The sequence below is a fragment of the Fringilla coelebs genome, assembly GCF_963513975.1.
Source record: "Fringilla coelebs genome assembly, chromosome: 3".
Lineage (NCBI taxonomy): Eukaryota > Metazoa > Chordata > Aves > Passeriformes > Fringillidae > Fringilla > Fringilla coelebs.
Genome location: NC_140030.1, coordinates 88781254 through 88794758, shown reverse-complemented (window position 1 = coordinate 88794758; position 13505 = coordinate 88781254). Strand labels below are relative to the sequence as shown.

Sequence of the window (13505 nt, the reverse complement as noted above, 5' to 3'; positions counted from 1 at the left end):
TATTTCACGTGGGTTATGCAAATGTAAAACCAAAAAAAATGCAGTTCACTGAACACATTAATTAGCATTAACTTAATTAAGTATTCTTGATTTTGTGGAAGAAAATAGGAATGTGCATATAGCTGCTGCTCAAAAATACTTTATGGATTTTTCCCTTTCAAATAAATTGATTTACCAAAGTTCCTCCTTTCCTCTATGTAGCTTCTACAACCAAATAAAAATTGATGCTCCTTGGTAATGCTTTCCTCCTGATAGTAGTTTCTGAGAAACACAATCCTCCTGATTCATGAATTTCACTGTTGGGATTTGAAGACTGGTGGTTGTCCCCTTGTTTTCCCCCTGGTGGCTACAGTAGTACCTATTTGCTGCTCCACTGTGAAAGGGGGTGGTGAGAAGTGAATACATACAGTAAATCTCTTTTTTGAAGATGGGGTTTTTTAAATGGTTTATGTATCAGTAAAGTTGCTTTTTTTGTTTTTTTTCCAGATTTCACAATGGCCTCTTAAATGTTAAAGATGTTCTTACAAGTTTTGACAACACGGGGAATGTCTGTAAGTCACTGTTTATTTAAGTACAGTACTATGTTGATAAAAGTCTAACTGCAGCAATATAAAACATTCTGTATGAGCCCTCAATAACCATTTAATTTAGCTGGGAAACTCCATTACTGTGGTCAGGGTTACCATAGCATTACAGTTTTGTGTAGCACCATTGTTTGTGTTGGATACACCCTTAAGTTCTCCCAGTGCAGGTTATTTTTGCTTGTGGCTACGGTGGGAACATTAGGGCAACTGGACTAGAGTGGATAAAACATTCGTTTAGACCATTGATTTGTGTTGGCCAGGGGCCAGCAGTGGCTCTGTGAGGAACAGCAGTGCAGGAACATAAGAAGCAATCAGGGGTACTTCTATCTTGGAGAGAACAAACTTGAACCAGAGAAATACAAAAGAAAGCACTGAGTCAAGTTGTGAAATTCCTCCCTACAGAATGTTTTGGATCCTAAAACATGAAGTAAATTCAAAAAAGGGGAAAAAATTGTGCAAGAAAAATTTACTGTGACAATTAAATATACAGAAATCACTTATGGCTTAGGAAGTGCTGGGTGTTAGGAGAATTAATGGGGCAGTAGGATGATATGTTTGTCCTGATCTTTCACTCTTGTCTAAGCATCAGTTACTGGCTGCATTAACCTGAGGCAAGATGAGCTCTAAGTGGGCCATCAATGTCTGACCCAGTATGGCTCTGCTTCAGTATACTTATTAATAAAATTATCTATGCTATTAATGGACTTGAATTATCAAATTGTGGTAGGTGGTGGAAACAAAGCTGAGCCAACATTGAAACATTTTTCATGTGATGAGTAATTACTATTATATAATTAACATTTAGAGATATACATAGAATTGTTGTTTCGTTATTCTGCCTTATCTTTCAGGCTGGTTTGTTTGTTTTCAAAGAAGAAAACTGATAGAGTAAAGTTGGTAAAGTTGCCAGATATTCAAGAAATATACACATATTTCCCCCTCCTTTTCAAGCCGATGATATAGAATGGTTTTGATATACATGTTTTATCTCAAAATTCCAGTCTTAGTATTCCAAAGCCATATTTCCATAAACATTAGTTCATTATATAACAGCTTAAGTATTTCTTTTGAATAGCAGAGAAAATACTTCTGTGTGTCTGTCTAAATGTGCTTCAGGTAATGAATCAGGACAGTGTAATATGGTAACACGATTTCTTGTTCTGTGTGGGTACTGAGTTTGAGCTCAATCTACACAGATTTCCTTGTTAACAGAAAGAATTTATTCTGCTAAAGTTCTTGTATGCTTTCCTATTGATAGATGTGTTGTCAGCTCTTCTTCCAGTATTTCAGCTACTTTTTTATTGATTGCAGATGGTAGAACAAGACTTAGCCTCTAATAGGCACACCACCAGTGCTAACAGGAGTAATATGACATTGGTGGTTCTCACTGTTTCTCTGTTTATACAAGGATTCACATTTGTCCTTTTGGATTCAGAATTGCTTTGAGGGTTCATGTCATGCTATTATATATAGTGTTTGCCAAGTCATTTCCAGATTCACTATTTTTAAATGCTTCCCTATTTTTAAATGTCTTTGAAAGTGTCTGTCTGTATGGATGAACATATTACTGATTTATGCCTGTTTTACTATGCACTCTAGATTACACTCCATTAGCATAACTTAAAATTATTATCTTCTGGCAGCATGCACTACTGGCTTGGAGTGTAATAATCACACTTTTTTGCTACTACCTGTATGGAATTGATGTTGTCTATATAACTATGTGCCTGCCACACCATCATAGTGAAGTTCTCCCAGTCATGTGTTTAGTGAGCTGCTCTGTTTGGGTCATAAATGATGGAATTTCTGTGTACTCCCATTATCCCTTAATTTGATTTGTGTCTTTCTTTGATCTTTTCCTGTGTATTTCTTGACTCTCTTTGTGTTAACCCACTGTGGAAATGGTGAGGGTGTTGTGATGCCTCCTTTAACCCCCAATGGTATCTATTGTTGTCTTTCTAAAATTAGGTTGACTGTTTTTTATAATTTCTGTAGTGTTCTACAAGAACTTTTTATTATCAAATCATAGTGTACTCAAAAAACCCCCAGATATTTCTGAAATGGTCTTTGACAGTATCAGATTATTTCTCCTAATATTTAATGCTAATGGAGCTAGCCAGAACTCAATGTGCTATTGCAGCAGTGTGCTCTGTGAGGGGGATGCACTGAATAATTACAAACTTCAGTGTTCTTTTGGGGCACACTGCAAAGCTAACATTTATTTACTGGCCACTAAACTTCATTTAAATGAAGTTTAAGTTTTGATGACTTGGGCTGAGTTACCACAAAACAGGGAAATGTTTTAGTGTTCTGGGTGTTTGTTTTGGTTGCCATACTGCATATTTATCAGCAAGATTAATGTTTTTTCTAGAAGTTAGTAGATTATGAAATAGTTTTGTATGAAACAGATTAGCTTTTTTTAAAACTTAGTTTTGTTTTTAAACATAATCATTTGTTTCAAATAACATGGTTTTTGTAGTTTGGGGGGAGTTTTTTTGTTTCTTCTAGAAAGTCCTTTCTTTCTGTTAAAACAAGCTCTTTCAGGGACTGTTTCTATGGTCTTTCTGCTTCCCATGCTGATCTCTGTGCTTATGGTCTTTGGCAGCCACATCACTGTATACCATCAAAAGAGAAGTGGTAGAGCAGACTCCAGTTAATACCACTGTCTCCATACTCCCAGTAGATATCAACTCAGTACAAGATGTGCCACTAGCTGGCAGCATTATATAAAATATCAATAAGCAGCTTTTGAGGAGTACTTGTGATTGCTTCCAAAAATGCTGCCTTACACCAGAAAGGCTTCTGGATAAAAGGGGAGCCAGCTGCAGTAGCTGTCAGTGGTGTATTGCAGGGTTCCAATTGTTAACTTTGAAAATTGTCTGTGCACAATGGCTCGTTCAAACTTTTTATTTGTATACTTACACTTGTATTCTGTCTTTTCTAAAAAGATCTCTGAAGGTGCATTTGCACTGTAGGATTGCCTTTGTGAATGAAAATTCACATTATAAGTTGCAATGGGTTTTCACTTCCTCAGAAAAATGTGGAAGTTTTTTTCTCGGGGCTCATCCTTTGTGGGAGAGTGGTTTCCACATGAAAACTCTAAATGAATTCTCCACACAGACAGGATGCAGTGCTAAATGTACTTCCTTCAGCTTTAATTCTATGCATAAACAGGAGGCAGGGAAAAGAGGACTGGAATGAAGGAAAGGATCAGTCTGTTCGTTTCAGACAACAATATGCCATCTGTTAAAAAAAAAAGGGTACAACCTGACACCATCTCTAGTCCTGAGACAGTCCTTTAAAAGAACTGATGGATCCCAGGCAGAAGGTTTGGTGGTGGCATTATGGGATAACATCAGCTGGCCCCTGGAACCACATGCTCATCCTGGCAGAAGAAATCGTCCAAAAATTAAGGAAAATTCTGCAGGGATGAGCTTTTGAGAGTGTCTCCTTCCCTTGCCTTTCCAAGTGTGAGAAAGCAGTTATAACTGAAGCGCTCATGACTCTATCCCAGAAGCAATGATTGCAGATTATGTAAACATGTAGATTAAATGAAATGAAAAGGGCCAAAATAGAAGATTCTTTACTATTTGCCACAGTCTAAGCAAGCTACAGAAGAATTTTTATAAGTGAAATACAGCATATTTTGGAATGTTCATCTAGTAGGTTTTCGTCTGGTGTTATCACAGAAACAAGATATTCCAGAATGCTCAAGTAGTATAAAATTGAAAATATACTATATGTAATAGCCAAACATTTTCTTGTAAACTGCACATAGCATTAGTTAATAATTTCATTTTCAAGAAACAACATGTTCAACACATACTCATTTCATTTTCTACTTGGCTGAGTGTACAATTAAATGTTTTAGAACTAAAAGAGCAGCAGAGGGTGCTACAGTTACAGAGCTGCCCAGGCACACACTCCAAAATTGTTGCTCCTGTAGACAAGTAGATCCTGTAAACACTTAGGCTTTGCATTTGGGATAGATGTAAACAGGATAGTTTTAAATTCTGTTGCCTCTGTTTATAGATAAAAACAGCTAATCTATGTGAAATCCAGGAAAAGTAGAATTATCTACTCACTCCTTTCTTGATTTTTTCATTTTAATGGTTTAATTGGTGGAAAATGTTACATAATTTCATAAAAACATAGTGTCTGGATATAGCTACTGTTACAAAACACTCAACATCTTTAGAACTGTTTTTGTTTATGCTAATTTTACATTTAGAAGTTCTAGTCTCTGCAAGAAGTTTTTTTGGAAAAACTTGTTATATGTCGATGTTTTTTTAAATATGTTTCTCAAATAAATAAGCTAGCTAAACTGAAGAATATTTTTGCCCTTCATATAATGTTTTTCATGAAAATAACATAAGAGAATGATTTTTTCTTAACTTTCAAGTTTGTATCAAGGTGTTTTGGAAACAAAAATCAAGAAGGAAACAAATTATTTTTTTCTGTTTAGGTTTCACTTTTTTTTCAGTTTTTGTTAATTTTAAAATGATACTTACTTAAAACTGGTAATTATGCAACTTTGTTTAAAATTTACGTAAGAAAAATATTTTAAAATTTTCATTAAAACAAAGAACCTTTTCTTCTTTCCTCCATTTTCTCAAATAACTAAAGCAAGAAGGATATCTTCTTTCTGGTGGTATGTGAGGATGGGTTTAGAGAGCTACTTGTTTCTCACTGTATGCCTCAGGTATGTGCATTCCTCAATGGAGAGATGATGGCAGCTACAGAATGATCATGCTTGGAAGGATAGATGCCATTAAGTTACCTGGGGACAATCACCAGATGACATCCTTTATGGCAGCAGAGGCACTCCTGTATTGCATGGAATGTTACCTGGAATCAACCAGGGAGCAGAGTGCAGTTTTCAGGTGCTGCTGTGGAAGTTTCCCACATCTGGTGATCAGTGGTGAAAGGCCTGCCAGCTGGAATATGCTTCCTGCCTCTCCATGCCTCAGTCAGTATTCTCACCTGAAGAAACTGCCACCCGTTGTCCTCTGAGCTTTCTCTCATTCCTCTGGTGTGGCAGTTTGAAATTATTTACCATGTCAGAACCTCAGAGCCCCTTGGAAGTCTTCAGCAAAAAATAAATTGTCTGGAAGAGTCTTTGAATAGCAACCATACGTGTCGTTTTGAATGAAATATTGCATTTATGATACCTACAATTTACTATTCACTAGGCAGCTTCCTTTTAAATAAAACATTTCATGATCAGGGTTAAGAAAAACCAGCTGTTTCCTCCCTTCCTCCTTCATCCAATTCACTTCAATGATTCAGTTTACAGCATCATCCCAAGCAGTCACGTTGACATAACAGACATAAGGCATATGGAATGGAGCAGAAAATAAGTATATGGAGAGAAGCAGGCACCTTTTAAATTACTCTTGCTACCAGAATTGTTTTTATGAGGTTGTTCTCTGATGGAACATCCGTGATTTTGTCTGTTTTAAGTACTGTTCTGAAATATTCAGCTTTTCCCCACTGACTAAAATCTTCTATTAGGAACCTGTGTGTGAAAAGAGAAGTCATAACTGTGGTCAGTTTTCCTTTCCTCTAAAGTACTTTTTTCCTACTATGTATTCCAAACATTATCTGTCTTAGTGCCTCTACTTTCAAGCATGGCACTAGCTTAGAGAAGTGGGAGGTGAAGAAGCCCAGTTCAGCCCTTCTCAGTACCCTCTTTCTTGCTGGGTCAGATTGAAGCTTTTGTAGGAACTTTCTCCTGTTCAGGTTATTCCAATGAGAACCTTTTGGTAAAAACATGTGAATCTCTCAGAGCAACTGCAGTTACTTTTCTGTGTTGCTGAGCAGTTTTTTGTACCTTGGCACTCTGATTAGCTATGTTTTGGCATCATCTGTTGTCTTAATCTTTAAAAAGTAGTTGGCATTAGTAGGTTTCTAAGTGTACTACTCATGCTAATCTTCTGCAATGTGAAGTATTTTTGAAAGTATTCCATGTATTCTAAATGGATTACCATGAGAAACTGGATCTTTTGATTTGTATTAATTAAAATTATGAAGATACAGTATAACACCTTAAAGTAGGTTGGTAGAAGGAAAGTATGAATTATTTTAATTCATTTTATGGGGTTTACTTCTGCTTTAGGCAACTTCTCTTAGTCACCTCTTTAATTGAGATAGGGCAGGATAATGGTAAGCATTCTTTTAAGTTGTGCTGTGCTATTAATTCAGCTTAGTCTTTTAATACATTTTAAGTTTTTCTCTAAAAACATTTCAAATTTGAGCATAATTGAAGCAAATAGTTTTAGATGAGTTTGATGTGCACTGGGTTGTTGCCATTTGTGTGGAACTTGCATGCTTCTTTGTAATCATTCTTTTTGTTCTCATAATTCCTTTCACTTGCCACGTTCTAGCCATGCTTTCAGTGCTGCTTTTTTTTCAGTGCTGAGTAGCTCCCTTCTGTTTTCACCACTACCTGATGCTGGTGGTTTCTGACATGCACATTGGGTGGGGCATTTCTCTGTACGGTATTATAGTCCCATCAGTGGCTGCAGTGTGGAGGTAGCAAGGGCAGTCCTTGTTATTTGTTTTCTCTATACAAATGTGGCTGAAATGTAATGCATAACTTGAACCTTGTTTTGTTTTTGTTTCAAGTTTGTTTTAGAAAACTTTTCAAAATTTGCACTGTATTTAATTTTAAAGAATAATATTCAAATGGGTCAGCTCATGTTTTATTTTGAAAATGTCACAGTGAAAGGTTTCAATTCAACACCAATCCCTAAAATTGTATTAAAAAGACTCTACTTTGAGTAAAATATTTCTGGAAATGAGAATTTGAAACCTTTGGAGAATATATCAATTTGAAATGCTTTGTTTCAGTCAGAACTATCTGATGATAGTTCTGACTAAAAAATATGAAGAAAACTGATGTACATAGCAGTAACCAGATGAAAATTCAGTGTAGATCTAGTATTCATGTACTTAGCTTGATGAATTAAATACTGTTATTGAGAGTATGTACATTATATTAAATTATATCAGGTTTAAGCTATTCTTTAAAAAATATTTTTCAATAATGTGCAAAGAGGTGGATAAGACAGTATTCAGATATATAAAGAACTAATTTTTGGTAAACTTAGTGGATTAAAAGACTCTCCTATACAAATGTTTTGGTAAACAGAAAATGTGTGAAGAATAACTGCAAGTTTGTTAGAATTACTAGAGTCCAGCCTTGTGGTTTTAATTAAGACTGCAGCCCACCTGCGAAAGGTTTTAGTGACTATCCCATAAACAATGATATAGAACATACTGGTTCTAGCAATGGTGATTTCACATCTACTCTCCTTACTGGTAGAACATATCTCCTCATATCTAATGGTAGCCTTTTTTTACTAAAGCTTAAACTTATTACTGGTTTGATCCTTGACGAAACTGAAATTTTCTTTTGCAATAGCCTTTTAGGTGTATTAAATCATCACATGGCCTTGCCTATATCTTCTTTTGCTTAAGTCCAGCAAGCCAAAATTCTATCATGTTTTCTTAAGCTGCAGTTTTTGCTAGGCTCTGACTTTTCTTTAAACTCCATACATTTGGTTTGTATCTTTCTTGAAGAGTGTTTGTAAAATCTGGGCATAGTATTACAGATGAGACTTCTATAATGCTAAGTAAACCAGTAGATTTTGTGTTTTACAGCCTGTAATCCCAATATTGAATTTTCCTCTTACAACAGCATGACTTTGACTCCTGTTGAGCTGTTGACTTGCCATAAAATCCTTGTCCTCTTCAGAAGGAGTCAGTTATTCCTGACTGTGTACTTATGTAGCAGATTATTCTTACCCAATTTTAATACCTGGTGTTTGTCCCTGTTGAACTTCTTCCTGTTTCCAGACTTCTCCCAGTTCATTGCTTTTATCCTTTGAAGCCTGTCTTTCAACTTCCTGGACTTCTAAAATAGATAAATCGCTAATAGGCATGTTCCTTTAGATGATCAATGAAAACACAGAACAAAGCACAGTCTGCTGTAGGCATTGTTGGAAACTCCACCTGTTAAGTTCACCTGCTTTTATAGCAAACCATTGAGAATTATTTCCATTATTCTCCATAGTCAGTTTTCTTCATCCATTTAACCAAATTTTATTTAGCCTGTTTCTTATGAAATTGTCAAAAGACTTTCTGAAGTTTTCATACAAGACATCTACTCCTTCTGCCCTATAAACAGGCCACTTACCTTGTTCCTCTAGTGAATAGTTTTTTAATTAAAATCTGTAATTTATTTTTTATTGTTAAACTTTATCATGGAATATGCAACAAAAGAATTAAAAACATGAATCTGTTTCAAGTTTTTAATTATGTGGAGATGAGGGAGAGGTTGAATTGAATGAAACATTATACTTAATTATCGAATGCATAATTGTTTTATGCACTGAAAGTCACCTGATGATTCTCTGCCTTACAAATTCATTCATTTTCTGAAAGCTGTTATTTTAATTATTTATACTACAGATATATCCTATCTAAGCTTTTATGCATAGTTCTGTCTTGTAGTTCTTTGGTGTCCTGAAGGAGAACTGCAACTACTTTGAGCTATGTACTGTTTTTGTGACGTTTGGTCATCTAGAAAAAATTAGTATAGGATTGTAAAAGTCATCTACCCTAATACCCTTTATTTCCCTAATACCCTTTATCACCCTACTTTTGATAAATGTGACAGAAAGTGAAATAATGCAAAGTTTGGGGTTTTTTAAAATTATTATTTTGTTTGGGACCTTTTTGGTAATTTAGGAGTTCTCAAATGTGTTTGGGCCTCTTGCACTGGAGAAATAGAATTCTGTAATAATATTCAGGACTAAAAAGAAAGAGATTTGAGCCTGTTATACCTTTTAACACCAACTCCTTGTCTATTGTATTTTTGTCAATCTGTGACCTATGCTCTCTTCTCATCTATTCTAGTACTGATTGAAGATGTGTTTCACTATCTGAGGGAGTTTTTTACCAAGTAATTTTTAGGTTCCCCTTTATACTTAGGCCCATTCCCATATTTTAAGGCAGTATTTGTTGAAATCTTTAAACATGTGATTTATATCAGCTCAGAAGATAATGCTGTAGTCCCCAAAGCACTCTTCTTATTTTTAATGAATCCATACAATATCACATTTGTGAAACAAATATGAGATCCATTTTAGATGTAGATCTCATAAGTCTCTATTTTTGTTACAGAGCCGTTCATGGTTAGAAGTGGGAGGCAGAACCAAGCCATCTTATAGTGGTGGTATGCAGAGAACCACCTGACTTCTAGCCTTTCCCACATACAGGTTTATTCCAAGATCTTTGTTAATTTGCAGTGTTATATTTTCAGGAGTGCCTTCTCATTTTAAATGCCACCCACTAGGAGTGTCAAAATTGAAGGACTTAGAGCTGTGTCAAAAAAGAGTTTTGGGCATTGCTGAGCTGAACTTTAGATCCTCTGACAATAAAATTTTGTCCTCCTTCAGTTAAGGAGGCCTTTCTACACACTTAATGGCATGGCCTGGAATTCACCACAGCTGACACTCTGAGACTTGTGTGTCATTAACACTCCCTCTCTTTGTAATTTCAGTTCCTAACTTGATGCATTCAAAATCTTAAATCCTTTCCTTTATTTAGATGCTTCATCTGTGTCTGACAAAAATAATAGAAGGTGTAACTTTATTTTTTGGTTTGTTTAACCTTCTATGAGGTAGCTGCAGATTTTATGTAGAATTTATGTGGTTTCAGACATGAGTCTAATGATTATAACACTTAGAAGGTAGTTTCATGAAAGTAGGGGTAGTCAGCACACCTGAGTTAGTAAAGAGAATGGGCTCAGAGCTTTTATGTTCTCACTTACTGGAGCTGCTTTTGGACAATAAGACAAGAAACAATATTTTGAAATGTATTGGGTAATCCCTTATGACAGTGTGTCAGGAAAAACCCCACTGCAATCTGCCTCTAAGTATGAATTTAGAATGTGAAGACAGTAGCCTCCCTCACCAAAAGCTCATTCCATAAAATTTACCTATTCACACAGCTGAAACACTGTACAGTCTTAAAACATTTTACAAATCAGCACCTTAGTAAAAATTTTGTCAGGCTAAAAATACTGGAATGTCTTCATAATAAAACATAATAGGACAAAGCAGCTTGTATACAGGGTCCTTATTTTTGCTGTATTTTGGTTGTCATTTTTAAATTGTGGCAATTCAAAGCAATTTGTAGGTTTACTTACTATTTAATTGGACATTGCCAAAGTAGAAAATATTAATTCCTTTTGTTTGCGTGGTTAAAGACTCTGCTGAAAATGAGCTTAGCCAGATAAACAGAGGGGGTTTTATTACTAGTAAGAATTAATTTGATAATTTTGTCCACAGCCATAATCTGCTTTTAAATCATGCATTATATTTTCTGTGGAAGACTTACCAAGATAAATTCCCTATGAGAAAGGCATGTGTAGCTGCACATCTGCTGTGGGAGAAGCTTACTTACTGGCAGGTGAATCTGAGAATCCATTTTCTGATTATTTCCTAGGTTAAAGTAACAGAGAAAGATTCTTAATCTTAGAGTGTCTCAGAAAATATATTCATGAAGGTGGATTTTGGCTGGTTTTGGTTGGACTAATGCAGTTATTTCTTAAACAGCAGTGAACAGTCAATATGTATGTACTGTAATGTTTCTCTCTTTGCCAGCTGAGATTAGCAGGCATTGCTTTCAAATGCATATCTGTGGGAAAGTGCTGAAACCAAAAGTCAACTATTTATATAAAATAGCTCCTACTAGGGCAGAGGATTCATTGTATTGAGTAATAACAAGGACTGTGTTTGTTGCTGGTTTTAGATGTTTGTATCCGGTTTTGAATTAATAATAATATTTGAAAAAGGTTGAAATTTCATGTGTTTAAGGTACAAACTGAAGTTTGCATTCAATATTTCTCTTTTCTGCTTTTTTTTTTTTTCTGATAGGACATTTGTCACTTTCTTGAGCTGTGTTTAAATTTCATAAAACACAGTTTTTGTTGTTTTTCTTAAAGAAACTCTGACATATAGCTATCAAGTTGAAGAAAACAAATGCATGCAGCAATTTAATTATTCTTTGCTGTATGTAGGCACACTCCGGAGGAATTCTGTAACATTTCTCATGAAGAAGCAGACTTTTTACTTACCATAAAGTTGAGCATTAAAATGTGAACAGCTTTGTAAGCCTTGGCTTAAAAGTAATGACAGTAGCAGCAGCAAAAACAAACTGTTTACAAAGGTTTTAAGCAGCCTTTTTAAGCTACTCAGAAATGCAGTAGGACCCACAAAATGTTGAAGATACACAGAAATAAAACAGTCATACAGGTTTGGCATTTAAAAATGGAGATATCTATATTTTTTAAATGGAAAGTAAAATATATTGTCTTTGAATATACATAATCCAAAGAAATAACAACAAACAGGTATCAACTAAGACAATAGAATCATATGAATCAAGCAGAGATGGACAACTTTTGGAAGCCCTCCAAATAATGCCTTCTAATTGTTTGCTCAGCTAAAATTCTTGTTGAATTTTTTCCCTTGTTTTCAAAGCACCTGTTGAAAAAGAAGTATTTATCCTTCCAATTTCCATTGAATTTTCCTGTTCCAGAGTTAGAAACATGCTGTCATACCTAGCATTGAAAAAAGCGTAAATTATAATAGAGGTATTGTATATATTTTGAAGATCAGCTACTTAGCAGATACTTCATTCATTGCGATTGTTTTTGTAACTCATAAACGCTTTACAATGTAAATGTTTGCCTAGTGCAGGAGCCAGTTGCACATTTCCCATGTTAATCTCCAGAAGTTATAGTACCTCACACTTTCCATTGGCAGGCAAAAGTAATTATGATAGCAATCAACATATATCATATAGATTTTCAAATACTTAATTTTGTTGACAGTAGGTACAGCACAACAATATAGATAATTTCAGAAAAATGAAAATTGGTGGAGGTAATCCAAGTGCTTTAAGTTGTTGTGATTGTCATTATTTCAAAAATTTATTTTCTCATAATTACTGTAGTGTTTCCTTTTGAGGATTCTCTTTATGTGCTCTTCAGAAAATTATATGGTAAATATTTTGCATTGAAGTACACATTTTATGGTTTGTTGGGGTAAGTGATAGCCTCACAGAAAGGAGAGATATGATGCCAGTTAATTCTGGAAGGCTTATCTAGGATCAGATTGAACTGCTGATGTGAGAATAATTAATGAAAATTCTGTGTTTTCATATATGAATTCTTTCTTAGCATTTTTTTTCTTTTTCAGAGTAAACAGATTTTTCTGTGTTTGGCATTTAAAGGGCTTTGTTGTAATTGTTAGATGTGAACTATCAAAAAGAAGTGGGCAGAAAGCTGGAAATGATGAGTCCAATTATCATAGAATGGTTTGAGTTGGAAGGCATATTAAAGACCATCCAGTTCCAACCCTTCTGCCAGGGCAGGGACACATTGTACCAGACGGATTTTTTTTTTTTTTTCCCCTAGTATCTGATCTCAACCTGCCCTCTGTCAATTTAAAGCCATTACTCCTTGTCCTATCACTACATGCATTTGTCAAAAGTCTCCAGGTCTCTTGTAGCTCCCTTTAAATACTGGAAGGCTTCTATGAGGTCTCCCCGGAGTCTTCTCCAGGCTGAACAACTCTGGTTCTCTCAGCCTTTCCTCACAGGAGAGGTGCTCCAGCCCTCTGAGCATCTCTGTGCTCCTGCTCTGGGCTCTGTCCAACAGGTCCATGTCTCTCCTGTGCTGGGCCCCCCGAGCTGGATGCAGGTTCCAGGTGGGGTCTCAGCAGAGCAGAGGGGCAGAATCCCCTCCCTGGCCCTGCTGCCCACGCTGCTTTGGCTGCAGCCCAGGACATGTTTGGCTTTCTGGGCTGAGAGTGCACATTTCCAGCTCATGTCCAGCCTCTCACCCAG

General features: G+C 35.7%; 1 protein-coding gene across 1 annotated transcript in view; it reads left to right on the top strand.

The window, feature by feature from the left end:
* CAMKMT (calmodulin-lysine N-methyltransferase) overlaps window positions 1-13505 on the top strand; it is a 213643-nt gene that overhangs the window by 14075 nt on the left and 186063 nt on the right. The window contains exon 3 of the mRNA XM_084201793.1: window positions 487-551. Within this exon, the coding sequence (XP_084057919.1) occupies window positions 487-551 (65 nt within the window). The remainder of the gene's footprint in view (window positions 1-486; window positions 552-13505) is intronic.